The sequence below is a fragment of the Nuphar pumila genome, chromosome 2, assembly GCF_984573655.1.
Source record: "Nuphar pumila chromosome 2, dmNupPumi1.hap1.1, whole genome shotgun sequence".
Lineage (NCBI taxonomy): Eukaryota > Viridiplantae > Streptophyta > Magnoliopsida > Nymphaeales > Nymphaeaceae > Nuphar > Nuphar pumila.
Genome location: NC_143250.1, coordinates 131,593,049 through 131,613,909, shown reverse-complemented (window position 1 = coordinate 131,613,909; position 20,861 = coordinate 131,593,049). Strand labels below are relative to the sequence as shown.

Below are 20,861 nucleotides of genomic sequence, written 5' to 3'. Positions count from 1 at the left end.
TCTCTCCTCTCTCTTTGCCAATTTTTCTTTCTTTTCTTCTGCTTCTCCCTTTTCTTCTTCTTGTTGTTGTTCTTCTTCTTGCTTCTAGCCTTTCTCGTCATCGGCAACCTTTCTTTTCATCGGGAAGGTGTGCGTTCAGCTGAGATTAGCCATCTTCTCTTCTCATTCAATCTGTCGGAAGCAGATCGTCAGGTTTTCTTCTTTCTCCCCTGTTTCACTGTAGTTTTAGGTTTTGCATCACATAAAGCATAGCATCACATGTAGTTTTAGTTGATCCTCACATCATCTGCGTATTTAAATTAGTTTAGTTTAGTTTTCTTGCATCTAAAAAAAATAAAAATACAAAAATAGATTTTGTTTTGATATAGGTTAGCCGTTTTCTTGATTTAAGCATTGAAAAATCTTGATTTATGTAGATCGTTAGTTTTAATATAGGGTTTATATTTTGTTTTCTTGATTCTTGATTAGTGTTAGATTAATTTAGGATTAAATTTAGTTTAGGAAAGTCTGCAGCATGGTTTTATTCGTGATTGTTTTAGATCAAGTAAATAGAATTTGTTTTTCATTAGCCGATTAGTTTTTTTTTATCATTTTTTTGAAAGTCAGTTTTGATGTCAAGTAGATTTGAATCTTTGAGGTTTGTTTTCAATATCAGGGTAGTTTAGTTAGTGTTAAATCAGGTTCTTGATGTTTTGTTTAATTAGTTTATTTGTTGTATTTAGTTTAGATTAGAAATCGGTACCCAAATAGATTAGCTTTTTAAATAGATTAGTTTAGAATAGAGTAGATTAAATTTTATTTGTTTTCTTTTTTCAGTTAGTCATTTAATTCCAGAAAGTTTCCATTCATTAGTTAGATTAAACAATAGTCATGTTATTTCCAGAATTTATGTTTTTATCAATTCAAGTAGCTTAGCCGATTTAGTTTTTATTTCAACCATCGGTTTTATTAAATTAGTTTAGATTACTTTCTTAAAATGTATTCTATTGTAGCTAATGTCCAAGTTTAATTAGTTAACTTAGTTTTGTTTGATGCATATAATTTTAGTTCAGATTAGATTTTTTATTGCATAGTTTAGTTTAGTTAATTAAAAGCTAACTGATTCTTGTTCCTATAGTTTATTAATTAGATAACATTAGTTAAATCTCTATTCTATTGCTCTAGATTTTGGTCAAGTTAGTTTATTTTGAATTACCGTACAACATATAGTGCATGCTAATTTAGTTTAGATTATCAATAGTTTATTAGCAAGTTAGTTTCTTGATTAGTTAGTTAGATTGTTAGTAGTTTGTTACATTAGTTGAATTCTAGTTAGTTAGGATGTTTTACTGTTTTGTCATTTAGTGTGAACTTGTTATTAGTTTGGTTTCTAGTTAGTTTAAATCTTGTTCTTGCTGAATTTATTTAGTTCATTAGCTATTAAATCTTTGTTTAGTTTTCCTCGTACTATTGTATTTTGTTTTTGTTTCTTACAGGAGAGCGAGTGGACGTGCGGTGAGCTCCTTTTCGTACCCCCGAAGTGCCCTCTGAGGTCCCTTTAGACCCTCAAAAGTGCCCTCAGAGAGCAAAAAAAAAACATGACCTACACATACACATAGAAGGAAGGATAAAGGGAAGCAAATCAATTCAAGAGGGTGTAAACAACCAAAATTTTCCACATCCATTCTCAAACAATCCTCCTCAGGCAGTGCCAACCCTGTCGGGTCAGTGTAGGAGTCAAACCCCGAGTCAGTTTCAGAAAATCACCATTTTACCCATTTTCATTAGGAAAATTACCATTTTACCCCTAGGTCATCTCGAACCCCAATTTTCAGTGTCACTCTGACCCAGTAGAGTCCCGAAAACAATTTCTTAAGCTATTTTGCAAATTTTATCAATTTTAATGCTTTTTAAACTGGTACAGCTGCCAATCGGGGTCTAACATCTAAAATTCTCCATTCAGGGTCTGCATTTTGCATGTCATTTCTCATCATTTCATATCATTTCTCAGTATTTCATAACATTTCATCACATTTCATTTCATTTCATTTTCGAAGTCCAGAACTCCAGTTTTATAAATTTCAATCCAGATTGAGTTTTAAAAGTTTTCATAAATCAATTTCAAACCCCGGGTTTCCAAAATTGACATTTTTACCCCCGAGAGTCTAAATTTGGAAATATTTTCTCAAGAAAAATAATCTGGATTTATTTCAAACTCAAATTTTTAAATTCTACATTGGATTTTCTTTGCAACGGGATATTGAACTTCAAAATCCGAGCTCATTTCAAAAACTGCCAAAAATAGCTCATTTTGTTTGAAGCATTTTCTCGAGAAAAATAATCTGGATTTATTTGAAAATTACATTTTCAAATTCTACAATGGATTTGCTTCACAACGGGGTACTGAACTTCAAAATCCGAGCTCGTTTGAAAAACTGCCAAAAATAGCTCGTTTTGTCTAAAAATAGATTTGGAAGCATTTTCTCGAGAAAAACAATCTGGATTTCTTTCAAAGTGAAATTTTCAAATTCTACACTGGATTTGCTTCGCAACGAGGTATTGAACTTCAAAATCCGAGCTCGTTTAAAAAATTGCCAAAAATAGCTCGTTTCGTCTAGAAATTTTCTGAAAAGACTATTTTACCCCTTTAATCGTCAAAATGAATTTCAAAAGTGGAATTTGGACCCGCTCTGAGATGGCCCATCCATTTGTGTTTTCTATTTTAATTTATAAAAAAAAGAAAAAAAATTTACCTTTTCATTTAAATTTTTTTGTTTGTTTTATTTTATTTTATTATTTTATTTTCCTAAGGTGGGACCCACAAGGGGGTCGACTACCCCAACCCCTTTCCCTCTCCATTTCCTTTCTTTCTTCCTCCATTTTCTTTTTATTTTATTTTCTTTTCTTTTCTTTCTTTCTTTCTTTCCTCCTTTCTTTACTCTCCCAGCCACCTCTTCACGCCTCTCTCTCTCTCTCTCTCTCTCTCTCCCTTGAGCTCTTCCCTTTGCTTCTACAGCCCACAAAAACTCTCCCCTTTGCTGCTACAGCCCTACCACTGCCACCCTTACAGGCTTGCAGCCACCGCCTTGAAGCAGCAGCCGGCTCCTTCAACGCCACCATTGCCAGCCACCAAAGAGAAGCTTCAGCCGACAGTCATCTTCAACTTCTTCCAGCCAGCCTCCACTTTGAGGTAGTCTTCCACCATCAGCACTTCATCCCCAGCAGCACTTGGGACCTGTCTTCAAGCTTCCAACCTTCCTCCAGCCAACAGCTGACCACCACAAAGCTTCCAGCCTTCATCACCCTCAATAGCAGCTGCACCTCCCTCTTGCTTCAACAACCGGTGCAACTCCTTTCACCTCCACAGCAAAGTGGTAGCATCTCCAGCCGATCGAAGCAAAACCCAAGGTAAAATTGTTTTTTTTATTTTTTATGGATCCAATATAAAAACCAGTTTAGAACTGGGTTTATATTGTAAAATTAAAGAAAAGCATGCTATCTTGTGTGTTCAAGCTACATAGTGGGAGCGATCAATCCAATAAAGTGGATCGGATCCTCCACTCTTTAATAGCATATACCAAGTTAAGATTCTGTCCCCTTGAATTTTTTATTATCATTTTAGATAGATTTCATTTTTTTTTTTAAAAGTGTATTTAGCTTTGTCTTCATTGTTTTATGCCATGGAGTTTAGTTTCATTGATAGTTTATCATATTGTTGGTTTAGGCGTTCAGTCCTGCTCTCATTTCATGTTTATTATTTCATCATTAAATCTTAAAAAAAGCCCAGGTTCGTTCGGGTTTCGAAACTTCTCTAAACCGATCAAACCCTATATCGGGTTTTCTGTCTCTTTGAATTTCCAGTTTGCGCTTTAGCAGACAAGAACCTCCGGTACCACCCTTTTGGGAGATCCGGATTGTCCTCCAAAAATCACAGTAGATTCATGATCAAATCTACTAATGATCTGAAAATTTTGAGGTTTTTACAATTAGTTTTGACTTCTGTAAAAAATCGGATTTCTCAGACCTCTGGGAAAATATCGATTTTCTTTCGTCAGGGTATAGACAGACTCTAATGCACCGAGTCCATCCAATCTGTAACCCGTCTGCATAAACTTTCAACATAAAAGTTGTTTCTAACATAATTTCATGTCATTTCCCAAAATTTGGGAATTTTGAATCTGTCTCATTATTTTTCCCGGATTTTCTCTTTCTGTCTAACAGATTCCAATGTCCAGAAATTCCAGAGATTTAGGTCTCTGATAACAGCATGCCCTTTTCCAAACCGTAACCCAAATCTCAATTCTGTAAAAAGAGAAAATCTTCCTATGTTTGTCAGGGACATTCTCCCACGATTTCAGCTTTTTTACCATCTGTCTGACATTTTTCCCACATTTTCTCCCGAAACCTGTCTGTTTCCATTAAATCCTAGAGTCGCCGGATTCCAATCCGACTTGCCGGAGTGGTACAGCTCCGACCATAGGTTAAAACCAGAAGCTGTAAAAGGCAAAAATCCTTGCCTTACTGTCCTCGATCAGCCCATAAAATTTGGGAAATTTTTATGGAAATTTGATATCCTAAATTCACTTTAGAATCAATATTTTAGGCAAAAATCACAAAATTTAGGGTTTTTATTTGAATTTACATATTTAAAAATACAAAAAAATATATTTTCGAGCTCCATTATGTTTCTAGGGTTATTTTAGGTGTCCATGCCAAATTTGGTTTAATTACAAGTTCATTTGCTTCATGTGTTAGTTTATCTTTAAATTCAGAAGCGAAAATCAGGTTAAATTTGATATTTATGATATTTTTGCCATTTTAGGGTTTTTATCATGTACATGAGCATGTAGAATTATTTTAGGGTTAATTTCAATGTCATTTGCATTTCACATTTTTCATTTTTGCAAAATTTATTTCAGAAAACCCTGGTTTCAAGGCCATAGTCTTGTTATCGGGGGTATTTTGGTCATTTTGACCTAAATTTCGAAATTTCAATTTCTAATTATCCAAAATTTCATGCATACCATCATATTTTATCATATTATGTTTGATTTATTTCATTTGATTTTCAAAATTCCAAAAATTATAAAAATTCTTTCAGAAAACCCTGATTTCAAGGTATTCAGGGGTATTTTGGTCATTTTGAGCCCAATTTCGAATTTTCAAGTTTATTTTCAAAATTTATTCATTATTTATTATGTTTATATCAAAGGGGGTATGATTTGGGGTTTATATCTGAATAATATCCGATAATTTCCCATATTTTTGGATAAATTCAGAAAAACCTACATTTTTTTGCTAACCTTGTTTTCTAGTTTTGCAGGAACATTCAAGAAGAAGACTTAGCTTTTATTTTTTTTATTTCAATTCAATGTAACCTCAAATGTAATAATTTGGAATAAGAGTTACTTTTCTGCTTAGAATAGCGCTGCATTGCATATAGTTTAATTTATGCAAATTTCAATATGTGATTCATGCACATTATTTCAAATTCACTATGGTTCACACGAATGGCATGTGCACAAGCTATTATGGAGTTTATAAACTCGGTGGGATTCGTATTTATGGTCATAGTCAGAATACGAAGAAAACCAAGATTTATGATCTTCATATTAGCCACATTCAGCCTACACACTTAGGCTAACTTCAAAAATGCACTGCATTTTTTTTAAAACTTCAAAAGGATTTCTCAATTCCTCAATGAAATTCCCTTTTCAAATTCATATTCATTCATTCATATTATTCAAATTGCATTTTTTGCAAATTCATTTTCCAATTTCAAAAAAATTCAGTTTTCTCAAGAATTTCCAAGTCTTTCTCAGGATCTGATTTTCTCAAAATCCTAAGATTTCAAATGACATTTCAAAGCATTTCCCAAGTTCAAATCAAGATTTTCCTATGCTTTAAAATTCTCAAATTTCAAAATCCCAAGTTTTCAGAAATCCATCTTCTCAGAATTCCCGTTTTCCTGAGAATTCATTTTCCTTTTTAGAAATCCCTTTTCCAATAAATTTCCTGATTTTCTCAGAATTTTCAAATCCATTTTCTCAGAAAAGCAATTCCAAATTTCAAAATCGATTTTCCAAAGTTCAATTTTTCCTGAGAAATCACTTTCCAATGCAAATTTCTGATTTCCAATAAAATTCAATGATTTTCCCAGGAATTCCATTTTCAAGCATTTTCCAGTCCTTTTCTAAATGCATTTCAATTTTCTAAAGCAAACATCATATTTTCTCAAACTTGCATTTTTTCAAAATTCCATAGCACAAGCCTAATTCTTTGTGCATTCTAGGAAAAATAGAGCATAATTTAGATATTTGAGTCAAGTTAAAGCACATAATTGGTCCTTGGTTCAATTACCCCTGGTAAAGGCGTCAGGAACGGTTGAACCTCATACCGACAGGCGGATCCCATTCCATGGAATTTTCCCACAAATTTTCAAAACGGAGCCGAGTAATTTTCAAAACCATTTTCAAAACTTTGGTCGAGTTTGACTCGCGAAATTCGTTTCTCTCTCGCAAGAGAGGGGAAAAATTTTGCGATGATAACAGAGGGACTACAAAAGACTCAAGCACTGAAGACTTTTTTCTTTATTTTTAGATTAAGATTTTATTTATTTAATTCATTTGGGTCTGTAATAAAATCATTTAATTATTTGTTTAAGCCCGCTACAGGGGCGACACTCTTAGTTAAATTAATTAATTATTTTTATTTTATTTTTGACAATAAAGCGTAATTAGATTGTGTGATTGAATACAAAGTATTTCACGTTCCCTGAGATCGACTTGAACTCCACCACTAGTGCGAGCCGATTTTTATTAATTTTGGTGTCTGACTTTCACTTGATTTTATTTAAAAATATTGTTTTAAAAAGCATTTTTCAAAACTCATACCATCCAGTTAAAGTGTGTGTATATAAGCATGCATAACAAAGTCAAACCAAGTACTTACAAGCACCCCATGGGTTCTACCAAACCTGACTTGTATTCGAGCCCCATGTATGCATGCTTTACATGACTTACAACATATCACATGCCACATATCACCCCTCATGATGCATGAGACTTATTTCAATTTAGCATGAACCATAAATTTTATAAGATAACATATGCATAATTATGCATACCATGTAGTCTAATTATCATGCTTAATTCTCATGTTTAATATGCAGTCTCATATGCCATCATGCTCAAATCATTCACGTGCATACTTACATCATATTTATGACAAATTTTGCATTAACATCTCATGTCAAAATCAAGCATATGATTTTAGAGATAAAATTTCACAAGTCAAGATATTATCTAAAATCAAGAACTGTATAATATAAGAATTTGCATAATGTTCACGGGTCTGACAGACCATCAAAATGAATAAATATAACTCTATAAAAATTCACCAATATTTCAAAGGATATTAGCTTTCAACTCCAATGGTAGATCTAAAAAAAATGATTTCGTTTGCTCGTGAAAATTTACGGACCCGGAACTATTTTTTTGTTCTTAACAGAACCTTTGAGAATCTTACTTCCTAAAGAAGTAGTCACCAGGCTCAATCCAAGATGGATTTAATCCTCCCAAATTTTTTGGTGAAAGGTATATTTATTAGCTTTCAGAATCATCTGAGTTTGTTGAAAAACTTCATCATATGAATTTTCTAGGTTTTCTGGACATAACCCTACCTGAGACAGATCTAGATCCAGGTTTTCTGCAAAATCTTGAATCTTTCACAATTTGTGTGTGCCTTCAAGATTTATAAAAAATGAAATATATTTTTATTTTACTTTTCTCAGATCTATTCATATGATGTAAATGACATATCTAAAAATCAACCATTAACTCAAAATCATTGATTTATTAGATTTTCTATAAGACCAACTATCAAGAATCACTTTGCATGCAGGATATAATTTCTGTCTTGGGTTGTAATAGCCAAAACCCTCACTTTTGTACCACCAACAAGGCTCAATATTTTTTTTAGACACCTCCCAGATGTCTAAAAGGTCTTCATAAAAGGGTTTGGCTATTGGTAGTCTGATTTGATAAATAGAAATATTTTCCTATGATGGATCAGTCAATAACATCAAGAAAATATGGAAGATCTAATATAAATCACAAGAAAACCAAGAAAACTCAAGCATCATCATGGAATAATGATTTTTAATCATGCATCAACGCATGAACAATATCTAAACATCATCTACAGTCATAAAGAGATGTCATATGATCATTATACATGCATTGGAATCAAAACTATCAAAATAAAACATAATTTTTGTACAAAACAACTAGTTTAAGATGCTAGCATGCAAAACCACCATGAAACGTATAAATTAAATTTGCAGAGACATGATTCATAATATAAACACATGCAAGAGAGTAAATATACATCCATTCATGCTAGAAACAAAGATTTAACTATCTAAAATTATGTAGGAAAACAAAACTATGCGTTTCGGGTTACCTAATTTCTCGGTTTAGCAGTCCGAACATAGATTTTCCAAAAATAATTTTGTAGATTTTTTTTAAAGCTTGATAATGACATAAAAACACTTTCAAGACCTTTTCCAAACCTATTCCAGATCTGATCCACCCTTGATCAGCCCGTAGAATTGGCAAGACACACAGTTTATATGTTTGCATTTCAATTTATGCTACATATAGGTTGAATCTTACCTTAATCAAATTCTTGAACGTAGATCGGCCTTTGTCTTCTGTCTTGGAACCTTAGAGGAGCTTTAATGGGTGCTGAAAAAGCTCTAAGAAGGAAGAAAAAAAGAAGAGGAAAGAATAGGAAAGAAGAAAAATAATAAGAAAGAGACCACTCTCTCTTTTTTCTCTCTTTTTATAATAGAAAACCCAATTGGGGGGGGGGGGAGGGGGTGTCCCCCTCCTTAGAGTTCCAACCCCAATGGTATTCTAATTAGGGCTAATCCCTAAGAGTCCTATTGAAAATATACTAACTAATCTCTTTATTAATTAAGTAATTTATTTAATTAACTAATATTTTAATAGTACTTAATTACTAATTAATTTAATAAATCATGGATCTACTAGGGAGGGGCGTCCCATGCTCTCTAGAGCCTTCTAGGGTTTTAAAAGACTCTCTAAGGTTTGGAGTGGATCCTACTTGGGTCCAAATCCAACAATAACCTGATCAAAAAACCTAATCCAGATCCAAAACCCTAGTTGGGTCGGATCTAAGCCAAATAAAAAGATCCAAAAAACCAAAACCAAATTAAAGATTCATATCCAAACATAATATCTAAATTCATATTGGATTCAAACTCAGGTTTGGATCCAAACCTAACTCATCCAATATATATATCATTTATTTTCTTGTTTAGTCCACATATTTTAAATTTTACAATTATTCTTGCAATTTTCTTCATAACTTAAGTCTTAATTTCATAATAATTCAATATCAAGAAAATCAAGAAATCCAAGAAATTGCATTTTCTTGAACTATCCAAGATCGTCTAATCGGATCTCCTACGAGATTTGTAGTTCAAAATGGTTCTAACTAGAGTCTTAATTCAACCTAGACTCTTGAATTTTGCTTGAATTTAACCTTATTTTTGACTGAATTTAAAAGTTAAACTAAAACAAAATCACAGATGTTACAACAATAGAGAAAGAGAGCAAGGGAAACTCGACTTTTAGAGAAAAAGAGAGAGCTAGGAGAAGAGGGGGTGGCAGCTAGAGAGAATGGAAAGTAGGAGAAGCCTCTACAAGCTTATCCGCTCTTCCTCTTTGGGTTATCCAAATTGGTGGTCCCCTCCACTTGCCCTGCTATTCTACTATGCTCATGTGTCCCTCCCACTTAGATCTCCTTCCAAAAAGATCCAAACCCAAATCCTCATGGGTTGAACCACACTTAGGTTCCAATCAAGGTCCAATACTACTACTTAGACCCACTTAATTTTAATGGTTATAAAACCCCAATTAAATATAAATCATAATTTAAATGCCATCTAAATTTAAAATTAAATGCCAAGTTAAATGTAACTCAGACTAAATGCTAATTCAAATAAAATTAGCAATTAAATGCTAATTTAATTAAAATCAATCATTAAATGCCACATAAAAATTTAGATGCAATTTAAATATAAATTAAATTGCAAACCATATTTGGGGCAAAAATTCTACTTTTATTTATTAATAATCATAAAAAAAGCATAAAAAATCATAAAAAATTCTCGGATTTTATACTTGATTAAACATGACTGATTCAATCAGGGAGCACCAAAGAAGATAGATGTTTCTGTCGAGCTTGAGAGAAACCAAACTGACAAACACATTCCATTGTGTAGTTGTAGCAAAGCTTGATATAATAGCCTCAAATATAGCAAACAACAATATCAAGAGTCAATGTTGGCTACGATACCATGAAAATATTTACGTGGTTCCATCCTTGATATGGTCTACGTCCACAGGAAACTCACACCCCTCTCTCTATGATTTCTTAGAGAGATGGGGTGAATATATAATAATTTTTTTATTCTGACCTACACGCCTTTGAGATAACAAATTCCATCTTTTAGTATTGGCAACTCTCTCGTCATTTACCAACTTGCCTAATACAAAACAATGAATTTAGACTTGTTCCCAAACTTGAATCATGGTAAGGTGTTTTGCCTTGGCCCTTGAGTCTACGAGTCGACATCTTTGGAGAGACCTTTCCAAGAGTCCTTAGAATAGAAACTACTTTACATAGGAAACCTTTCACATTTTTTATTCTTAATGGATCAGCATTATGCTGGACGATTCTAGAGTCTTCTTCAGTTTGGATGTGATGACCCGTATATCAGCTTTATCTACATATCCATCATGTTGGATTCCTAGCTAAATTCTTTCGGATCGTTTAATCGTTTCCAAAATTGCTATCCCTCCTTTCCACTCTCTCCTCTATATAGTCATTAAAAGAGAAGCATTCTGCTTCTATGAAACATCCAAGATGAGAACAGATAGAGAATCCAGAAAATCACCTTTGATCAAAGATACCGTGCGTGTCCACTGTGTAACTAGCAAGATTAATCAGGTGATTACCTGATTAATCTGGACTAATTTAAATGAGACTCGACTTGGTGCTTAGGATCAGCTTATTTACCCTGTCGAACTAGCCTTGGGCTGGTTTTCAATTAGCCAAGCTCGAGCCCACAACCCAGCTTTTGTTTTTTGAAAGGCAAGATGGGTTAGGCAGACCCCACCACTTATACAACCATACCATAGGGATTTGAACTTGTAATATCCCAACCCAAGGTGACGCGCACTAACTGATCCTACCAGACAGGTGGAAGTCCAGCTTTGTGCAGGTCTATACAGTGCTAAAGTATCATTAATACATATAGAACTAGGGATGGCAGTGGACCAGGGCGGGGGTGGGGGACAAGGTCTCCACCCGCGCCTCCATCCCCGCACGGAACTACCACCCCTGTCTCCATCCCTGTTTCATGTCCTCCATCCCCGGTCCAAACGGGGTGAGGCGAGGCGGGGCCCGTTTCCCCTCGGTCCATTGCCATCCCTAACGAAGGATCGAGGATGGGGCAGGGCAGGGCAAAGCGGGGATTGGAGAAGGGGCGGGGAAAAGTGTAAGTCCATCCCCGCATGGGTTTTGATTTTAACCTGCATCCTGCCTTCATCCCCATTTCATGTCCTCCATCACCAGTCCAAATAGGGCGAGGTGGGGCGGGCCCGTTTTCCCCCAGTCCACTGCCATCCCTATACAGAACAAGGTCAGCTCACACAGTCAATTAAAGCTCCATTTCTTTATGGCTCTCTCAAATCATTGCCTCTCAAGTCTAGATCAGCATCAAACTACTTCGTTGACCATATTTAATGTCTTAAAGGGACTAGCGATGAACCACCCAACCATCACAGATGTCCATGCTCTCTTTCATTTTTATGATGTTAGTTCCAATTATTTGTCCTCACGCCCGAGGTATAGTCTAACTCAGTAGAGCCCAAGTAGGGCAAGAAACATAAATGTGCTCATACTGTTATTAGGTAGGCAGTGGCGTATACAATAAATGAAAGCCATGACCTACATCCTCATTATTAAGGAGATTGCTATAGAAATCCAGATAACCCATTTTGAACCAGATTTTGCAGTCAAAATTTCTCATGGATCCCACTGCCAACACTCTACATAGGTTCAGAAATTACATTACACTGGATCCATACCTGTTTTTTGGTCCGTTTACCTAATAAACAAAACCAGATATCTGGCCATTGTATCATGAAGATTGTCGCCCGGATAAGGCTGGATCAGGACCTGATTTAGGACTTACCTGATCATGACCGCGGAGCAAGTGAACAATGTGTATGATGGACCCTGATCCAGTTCACAGTTGCGGTTCCAGCTCAATTTCACTAGATAACACACCACCCTCTCCAATTGTAAAAGTGGAAGATGGTTTAATTTGGATCCAGAACAAGCCCATCTTATCAGATTCAGTTACACCGAGATGTCATGGACATGGATAGGCAACTCATTGTTCGAGTCTTGTCTGAGTCCTACTCGGATCTGATATCCATCCAGTTGATTGTCAGCCCTACTGCCTAAGGTTATTCTAGTCTTTTCACAAGATTAATCTTCATAACTATTGCAGGAGCAGAAGTCTGTCATTCCAGAAGTGAAGGTCAATTGTCCATTGTTATCTCTTCTTGGAAAATAATTTTTTGATATTGTCCTACCATAGTGGAACAGGTCAGCCGCCCTTGCTAGTTGCGCCTAACTTCCCATTCCTATAAAGAGACCAACTTATCTCCTACTCTGCTCACACTCATCTTTAGCCCCAAGAAGTTGAAGGAATTGAATCTTCCCCTTTGTTGTATCTTTCAAGTTTCTAAGTGAGAGAATGGGCAAGGAGATGACTGAGGATATAGTGGTAGTGGGTGCAGGCATTGCAGGGTTGGCAACTGCGATTGCGCTTCAACGGGTCGGACTCACATGCCGTATTCTCGAACGTGCCCCGGAGCTGCGGACCACAGGAGCTGCACTCATGCTCTTCCCTAATGCCTGGCGTGCCTTGGAGGCACTTGGTGTTGCTCACAAGCTCACTCCCTTCTACCCTCCCTTCCAAATGTAGATGCCCACATATCCTTGTTATTCTCCTAATAAGGTTGTTTTGGATTAATTGGTGTCCAACTCCTAAAGGTGTATTTGATTGCCTCGAATATTAGACCAAGGATTTGATCTTGCAGGGGGCCATGCTATGTCACAGAGGTTCAACAAAAAGGATGATCTTAGATCCAAGAATCTGAGATCCTAAGATCTCAAATCAACTTGGATATGAGATCTCAGGCAATCAAATGCACCCTAAAAGGTTTGCGGATATCATGGACCATTTGGGCTTTTGGTGAACTGTGTCCAGGTTCATGAAGTCCATTATTTCTCCTAGAAGTCTTTTCCAGCCCTCATACTGATGCATCGCTGAGAGTACCTTTGGAAACATGTGAAGCCTATCCATGATCACGAGATCCAACACTACAGTTCACCATGAACTTGGTTGCATCTCAAGTGATGCCAAACACTATAAAAGTACTTGTGGAAATTGCCAATATTGCTCGTTCTCCAGGAGTAAGAAAGCTGAATTTGGCACTTTATATATATAGAGAAGAAGCATCATTCTTTGAAAACATTTTTTTTTCTTTGATAGGCATTCCTTGAAAACAAATTGAAAACAAAGAAGCTCATTGGCATTGGGTCGGGTGAGCCCACCATGTGCACCATAAAAATAGAAGAATAGTCGCTGGCCAACGGCCCATATTGCTAATGCAATCACAATCCTCTCAGAAAATTTAGGGAGTCATGTCCTAATAACACGTCACCCAGCACCTATTTGTCATAGAGAGAACATATTCAATCTCACGTCACTTTGCACCTTTGAAAGTGAAAGTTGTGTCTGTAAGCACAGTACTGTTATCTTTCTTTCTTTATTTACAGGAAGCTTGAAATTAAGGCCGTATATATAATACACAAGCACATATGTACTTATATGCATGCATGTAGATAGCTAGGTTATACATATGCATGCAAGCAGTTCTAGGTGTTTGCTTAATCTGAACTACTAAGGTATATTATGAAACTATTTAGTATAAGACATGCATTAAAAGAGGTAGTTTTTCAAGTTTTGATGGGTTTTTGGAGCACCAAAATCAATGGCTAATATTGGGGTCAAACTTATTCTCAAAAAGTTCAATTTTTTTGTCTAAATTGATTAAACTCAAAGCATGATTTTTAGTAAGCAAGAAATGATAAACCCATTTACAGGTTCAGATTAAAGGAAAAACACGTGCAGCTACATTTCTTTTATGGTAATTAAGATGCTTGGGACATAAAAACTGGTTAGGACCTCTCTCTCTCGTGCTGGCACTGAAGCTGACGGTGGTCTTGTCATTACTTCCACCACCATTCCCATCAATATTACAATCATTTTATGATGTGGTTGCAGGGCAAGCTTTACCTCAATTTCTGCCGGTCGAACTCAACAAGTCCCTCTACTCGGAATAACCAACAGGTGCGCAACCCCTGCTTCTGTTGCTACCTGCACACTTTATTTTCTTTATGATGTGAACGCCATGTTCCTTGTGCTGCTGGATTCACAGTTACATCAGTACGGTTAGACATGCTTAAAACCCTTTATCTGCCATCAGCATCGTCGCAAATCTTGTTCTCCGAAAAATCTTGTAGTATTTTGAACAATTTTTTCTCGGGAGAATCTTGGGAAAATACTGATTTGTATAAATATATACATGTACACAAATAAAAATACAATTAAAAGCAACAAAACAATAAGCAAAAGATGTTTTAACATGATAATGTCGGGTAAAAGTGCGTGAATGATTTTTTGAAAATAGTGTGTTTTTCTTTGTATAATATCGCCCTTTGAAAATATTGCAGTATTTTCAAATAATTGACCAAAATTGTGACTGCGGTATCCAGCATCCAGCAAAAAATCATGCCTATAAGTGCTAATTACATACAGTATGCACCACGTGCAGCTGTCACCAAAAATGAAGGAATAGAATCAGACAGATGGGTACATCCATTTCATGAATCTGCCTGTCGATGCAAAGCTTGCCAACTAAGGCCCAGTTTTATGGATTGCCATTATACCAGTGGCACTGCTAATAAATAAGTTAGTTTCAGCCATATATGGAAATATTGGTGCACATGCACTGCTAATAAATAAGTTAGTTTCAGTATTGCAACTAGATCCAAATTCAGCATGTAATATTCAATCAATTCCAAATTTACAGATAACTTGAGATGCAAACCCACTATATATAGCTGATTAGGCGAGAAACCTAACATGGCAATTGGTGCCTAGTCTCTAGATGTGATCCAGGCAAGGCCAAGTCCAACCTGTTAAAGCCCTATATATTGCCAAGCGCTGTTCAAGATGAGTTTAAGTAACAAATTAGACCCTGACACAAGGGTGCCACACCTGTTTAGGTGGATCAGCTGAAGGCGTTCAAGTTACAAGTCTGATACCTAGGTTGTGCATCGCTTGCCACAAGGTCGAAGCGACCGGAAACAATCCATTAACAGCACATAACGGGACGTCTGAACCATAACGGTGTTATATTTCTCATTATCGTCGAAAAAATACACAAGTAAACAACAAATTAACTATACATTAGTAGCACAGATCTTGCTATGCCACTTTATCAGTACATGGTGATCTTTTCATAAATGATATTTATATGGTTCTCGAAATGCAGTGAAAGACTGGGATTGAGGTCTGTTCATAGGAAGGCATTGCTCGAGGCTCTAGCAGAAGATCTCCCGCCAGCCACAATCAGATTCAGTTCAAAGTTATCGTCCATAGAAAAACCGCCCGGTGCATCTCTCTTCACTCTTCATTTGGAGGATGGAACCAGCATTAAGACAAAGGTAGTAGAGTGCGCCATTGCCTTGAAATCCTTGGGCCTTCTTTAATTTGACCTTACTTCCTTTTCAGTCTTCTAAACCAAGACCTGGATTTTGGGCTAGCTCTACAGTCAATAGTCAGTTTGCTTCAGCTTATTAACTGGTTGACCCATTTGGGTGAGGATGAAAGTTCTGATACCTTTTGTACATTCCCTTGTTTTGGAATTTTGGATCAGGCTTGATTCAAAATCAGACTTGGGGTACTAGTCAAGTACAGGACTAGCTTTGACAAGCTATGGTAAAGGCTTAGTCAAGTGGAAGACCAGCTTTGACAAGCTATACTCAAGGCTGCATTTTATAAAGCTAACCAGATCCACTGACACATGACCTTGAGTAGGTGAAGTGCCTAGTTTTGGTTTAAAACTTAATTAAGTTGATTTGGCTGTGACATTTCTGTGTAGTTACCTATGTCTTGCCCTAGCTAGTCTTCAGTGTGAAATGAATCACCATGACATAATCACCAAGTTTATATTGAATTATTAAGCCGTCGTTGTACCATAGTTTAACATGATATGATTGTTTAACAGGTACTGATTGGATGCGACGGGGTCAGGTCCTTGGTGTCTCAGTGGCTAGGGATTTCTGAGCCAGTCGACTCCTGCCGTTCAGCCATTCGCGGCTTAGCAGTTTATTCAGAAGGCCATGGCCTTGACTATGAAATTGCACAGTTTCTTGGTGATGGGGTTAGGGCAGGTTATATTCCTCTTAATCAAAAGCACGTCTATTGGTTTGTCATAAGGACAGCACATCCTCAAGGTAATTGGATCATCGTTGATTGGATTAAGAAAAAATCTTAAGTTGCTAGTCTCTGAAGGTGGTAGTTGCTAACCCCTTTTCTAGCTAACCGAGCTTTAGAAGGGTTTCTTCATGTTTTTCTTAAATCTGACTGTACAGATGTGTTTATATAATATTTGCTTTTATAGGATTCAATTCTTTGAACATCCGATTATGATACGCAGTTAGGTTTTTATAATATTTAAAAAATCGATGGTCTAAGATATTTCTAAATATTCAAGGCTTAAAAATCATGTTTTCATAAAAAAAAAAATATGATACAGGTCTCGTTTCCTAATAAATTGACTGTGCTGAACACATCTGTACGGTCAGATTTAAGTAATACATTAGAAAAACCTTTTGAAAGTCCAGTTAGTACTATAGTTAGCTGTGTGTGTGTGTCAATGAGCATTAATGCTTCCACGTTTTATGCACAGTTGTACTCTATTTATGAAGCCCTTTGAATGTTAGGGTTTCTTTTGTATCTAACAAAATTAGAAAAGTTGCCATACACCTTGCGATTGACTGTTTTTGTCAGCTCCATTTTCAAAATATTTCTAAAATATCATTTAACAGAACCATGTTCTAGACTCCAATACTTTTTTCTTTTTTCTGAAAAACAGAGAATAATTTAATATTATGAAATAAATAAAGTAGGAAACATGGTGATAAGAAACAGAAGCAGTAACAAAGAGATGGACAAGTTTTAGTCAATCAGTAAATTAGTTCCTCCATGCTCTATCCAAAACTTAATCTCACCCATAGAAAAGCATTTGAGAAAATTTAGTACTTTGATATTTTATTTTATTTTTATTTTTTCTGATAGAAAAGATAATTCATTAGCATGTTCAAAGAATTAAGAGTTACAAAGCTGCAGCTAGCGACTAGGTATCACTTGCTGCAACCGAAAAACAGAGAATAAAAAATAGTTACAGTGATGATTTTGAATCAACTGATGCATAATCCAGCCACTTTAGAGAGAGAGAGAGAGAGATAACGCCAGCCAGATCAGTTCTATCTGACGTCAATGCAGCTTCCTACCAGTCCAGCTGAAAACAGAAAAAGCGTCAGGGACCGAGTGAAGCTTCAGGGCACTATCAACAAGTGCCCCGCTTTTATAGGTCCATCTCAAGTCCTGCTTAGGCCATTTGCACCACGCTTTGATAGCTACTATCCATCTCAGACCAGCAATGAAGCAGCAGCCCTTTTTACCCCTATCCATTCAGCTTGTATGTTAGGCCATTTATGACTAATACGTCTTTCAATTCCCACCTAAGCAAATAAAGAATGGCTTTCAGATCTGTCACCTTTTCCTTGAAAATCTGTTGGTTCCACTCAAGCCAAATAATTTCCATCAATATCCAAGCACGCCATACAAAAATCTACCAAGAACCTTTTGAGCGCATGTGATGTGCAGTCAACACCTCTGGCAGGAATGAGATGCTATCCCAATCCATAAAAACATCTTTACCAAGAGGCAAGATCGATGTAGTAGGGTGCAGATGAAGTAACATCTCCAAAATAAGGGAAGAGTGGATTCTTCCTTGTTCATACATAATAAACACGGACTAGCAAGATGAAAACCCTGCCTCTTTAAGCCTAATGTAAGTGTTGACCACGTCACTGAGAACCAACCAGCCCATAAGAGAGCCACGGAGTGGTAGGTCAGCTGCCCAAAATGCCTTCTGCCAAAGCCATGATAAAGAGTGTGAGCCAAGAAAGCAATACAATGATGATGCCCGAAATATCCCATCACTAGCTAGAGGCCAACTCACCTCATCCTCCCTTTGCGAAATATGGTAGCCTTACAACAAAGCCATAAGCTGTGCACTCTCGAAAAACCAAATCTGTCAGGTTTCTTCTTAGGACCATATCTCACATCTCTTTATTCAACCAAAATTCACATATCTTTTCATTAGGGAATTGGTCTCTTAGCTTTGCTTCTCCACACCAAACGTCTTGCCAAAACAATGTTCTCAAGTCATTACCAACTTTGACTCAGGCCACCTAATTAAATTGGTTTAAGGACGCTAGCCAACCTTTCCAAATCCCAAAACCCTTTTTCCATTTGTGTTTTGCATGCCAACTCCATGACCAACCTGCCAAATCATACTTTTTGAAGAATATTAAACGAAGTGGACCTTCTTTCATAGAAATTCTTCATAGCTATTTAGCTAGGAGCGCAATGTTGAATCTCCTAAGATTATGAATTCTCAAGCCCCCAACTCTAAGAGGCTGAGAAATGAAGGACCAATTAAGAGGCACTTTAGAGTTCGTCTCAATAGACCCTTGCCAAATGAATCTTTGAAACAATGCATTTATGTGCTTCTCAACTTTCTTAGGGATCTTGAAAAAAAAAACCCTCAAGTGAAGAGGTAAACCAAGATATTTCATAGGTAAAGTTTCAGAATCACAATTAAAAATAGATAGCAAAACCCTCCAATCTAATGAATCAAAAGCCTTTTCATGATCGATTTTAAGAATAAAAGATGGTGTACCTTGAGCCTTTATGGAATGGATTGTCTCACGTGTAATAACATGAGGCTGACGACCGAGAATGAATGCACTTTGCTTATCGAAAATGTGATGTCCAATGACGCCCTTGATTCTTATTGCTAATTTTTTTTAGATGATTTTATAAGTGAAATCCACCAAAAAAACAGGTCTAAACCTTCCAAAGTGATTGGCTTGTGGATCTTTTAGAATAAGAATAATGGTAGAACAACCCATGACATTTAGGATTTTGGATTTTGGCATTTGAATAAAACTCCGCCATTATTTGAAGAATATCATCTTTAATATATTCCCAAGCATGCTTGAAAAAATCAATAGTGAATCCATTAATACCTGAAGACTTGCCATTTGGGAGAGACCAAATAGTATTTTTGACCTCATGCAAGAGATGCTTCTCTTTCCCTTTTGGCTAATAGATTTGAATATTTTATTGCCATGTCTTTCTCATGAAGATATGTTTGATATTAATTCCCAATGAAAACCTGTATCTAAACACTGACATTCTCTTCAGATGGTGAGATATGGAAGTGCCCAAAGCTGATCAAGCAAGATGTAAGTGACAGAGTAGCAAAGGACTGGCCAAAGAAGTATTTGGAAGTTGTTGAGCACTCTGATTTGGATACTTTGACACAAGCTCCACTATTCTTCAGGCGACCACTGACGCTCTTGTTTGGTAAAGTATCAAAGGGAAATGCCACGGTTGCAGGTGATGCCCTGCATCCAATGACCTCAGACATAGGCCAAGGTGGGTGCTCGGCGATCGAAGATGCGGTCGTGCTGGCTCGGAACCTCGGCCAAGCATTACAGAAGAATGGGAAGATAGAATTGGATGACAAGGCCATTGAGGAAGCATTGAGGAAGTATGGGAATGAAAGGAAGTGGAGATCTGCTATGCTGATCTCATTTGCATATGTGGCTGGCTGGGTCCAAAGTCATCCAGGGAGATTAGTGAAGATGATCAGAGACAAGATATGTTATGGACAAATGTTCAACAAGATTGTGGATCTCCTTGACTATGATTGTGGTCAATTGCCAGTTTTCAAGCCATTTTGATCAGTTATAGTTCCTACCATGCGCATGTGCTAAAAGAGTTTTGGAGAAGTTGGTTTCTTGTTATTTCATTTCCTTAATTGGTAAAGAGGTGTGTTAGTGTGAGCTGAAGATTATAGTTGCATAAAGGGGTTGCTTCCTTATTCAAGGTTGTTTAAATCTAAATACGTTCTTGTCTAGTATTAATTATGTTATATATACTAGAACTGTAAATTTGAAGTCTGGATCACATGGTGTGGACCCAGTTGACCTAGTTAAATACGCTAGCTGAACGTGTCTGACCTGTTTGCCTCAACTTAGCTGACCTCCAGCCTGAGGCCTAGATTGAGTTGATTTCAACGTAATAAATGGGTAGGGGTTGTGCAGAGTCTGAAAGCCTACTTCATAAACCTAAACTTAAGAATAGAATCTTAGATCATGTTTTTTCGATAAAAAAATATGTTCTTATGAGTTGGAAAAAATTGATACCTTCATATTTGTTGATTTTTAGATTGGCGGAAAAAACTGTATACATGTCAGATTCTGGTGATTCAAAAGCCGGTTCCTACTAAATAAAGCATGTAGAGCACATATATAGTGTTAGATGTGAGAAAAAGCAAACAAACAAG

The 20,861-nt window shown here is 36.4% G+C and overlaps 1 protein-coding gene across 1 annotated transcript; it reads left to right on the top strand.

Annotated features, from left to right (window-relative positions):
- The first annotated feature begins 12,609 nt into the window (after positions 1 to 12,609).
- On the top strand, positions 12,610 to 20,418 carry LOC149847123 (monooxygenase 3-like). The gene is made up of 5 exons (XM_089996833.1): positions 12,610 to 13,065; positions 14,435 to 14,500; positions 15,708 to 15,879; positions 16,443 to 16,671; positions 19,715 to 20,418. Exons 1-5 carry the CDS (start codon positions 12,839 to 12,841, stop codon positions 20,254 to 20,256), a joined length of 1,236 nt encoding a protein of 411 aa, XP_089852959.1. The 5' UTR covers positions 12,610 to 12,838; the 3' UTR covers positions 20,257 to 20,418.
- The last annotated feature ends 443 nt before the right edge of the window (positions 20,419 to 20,861 follow it).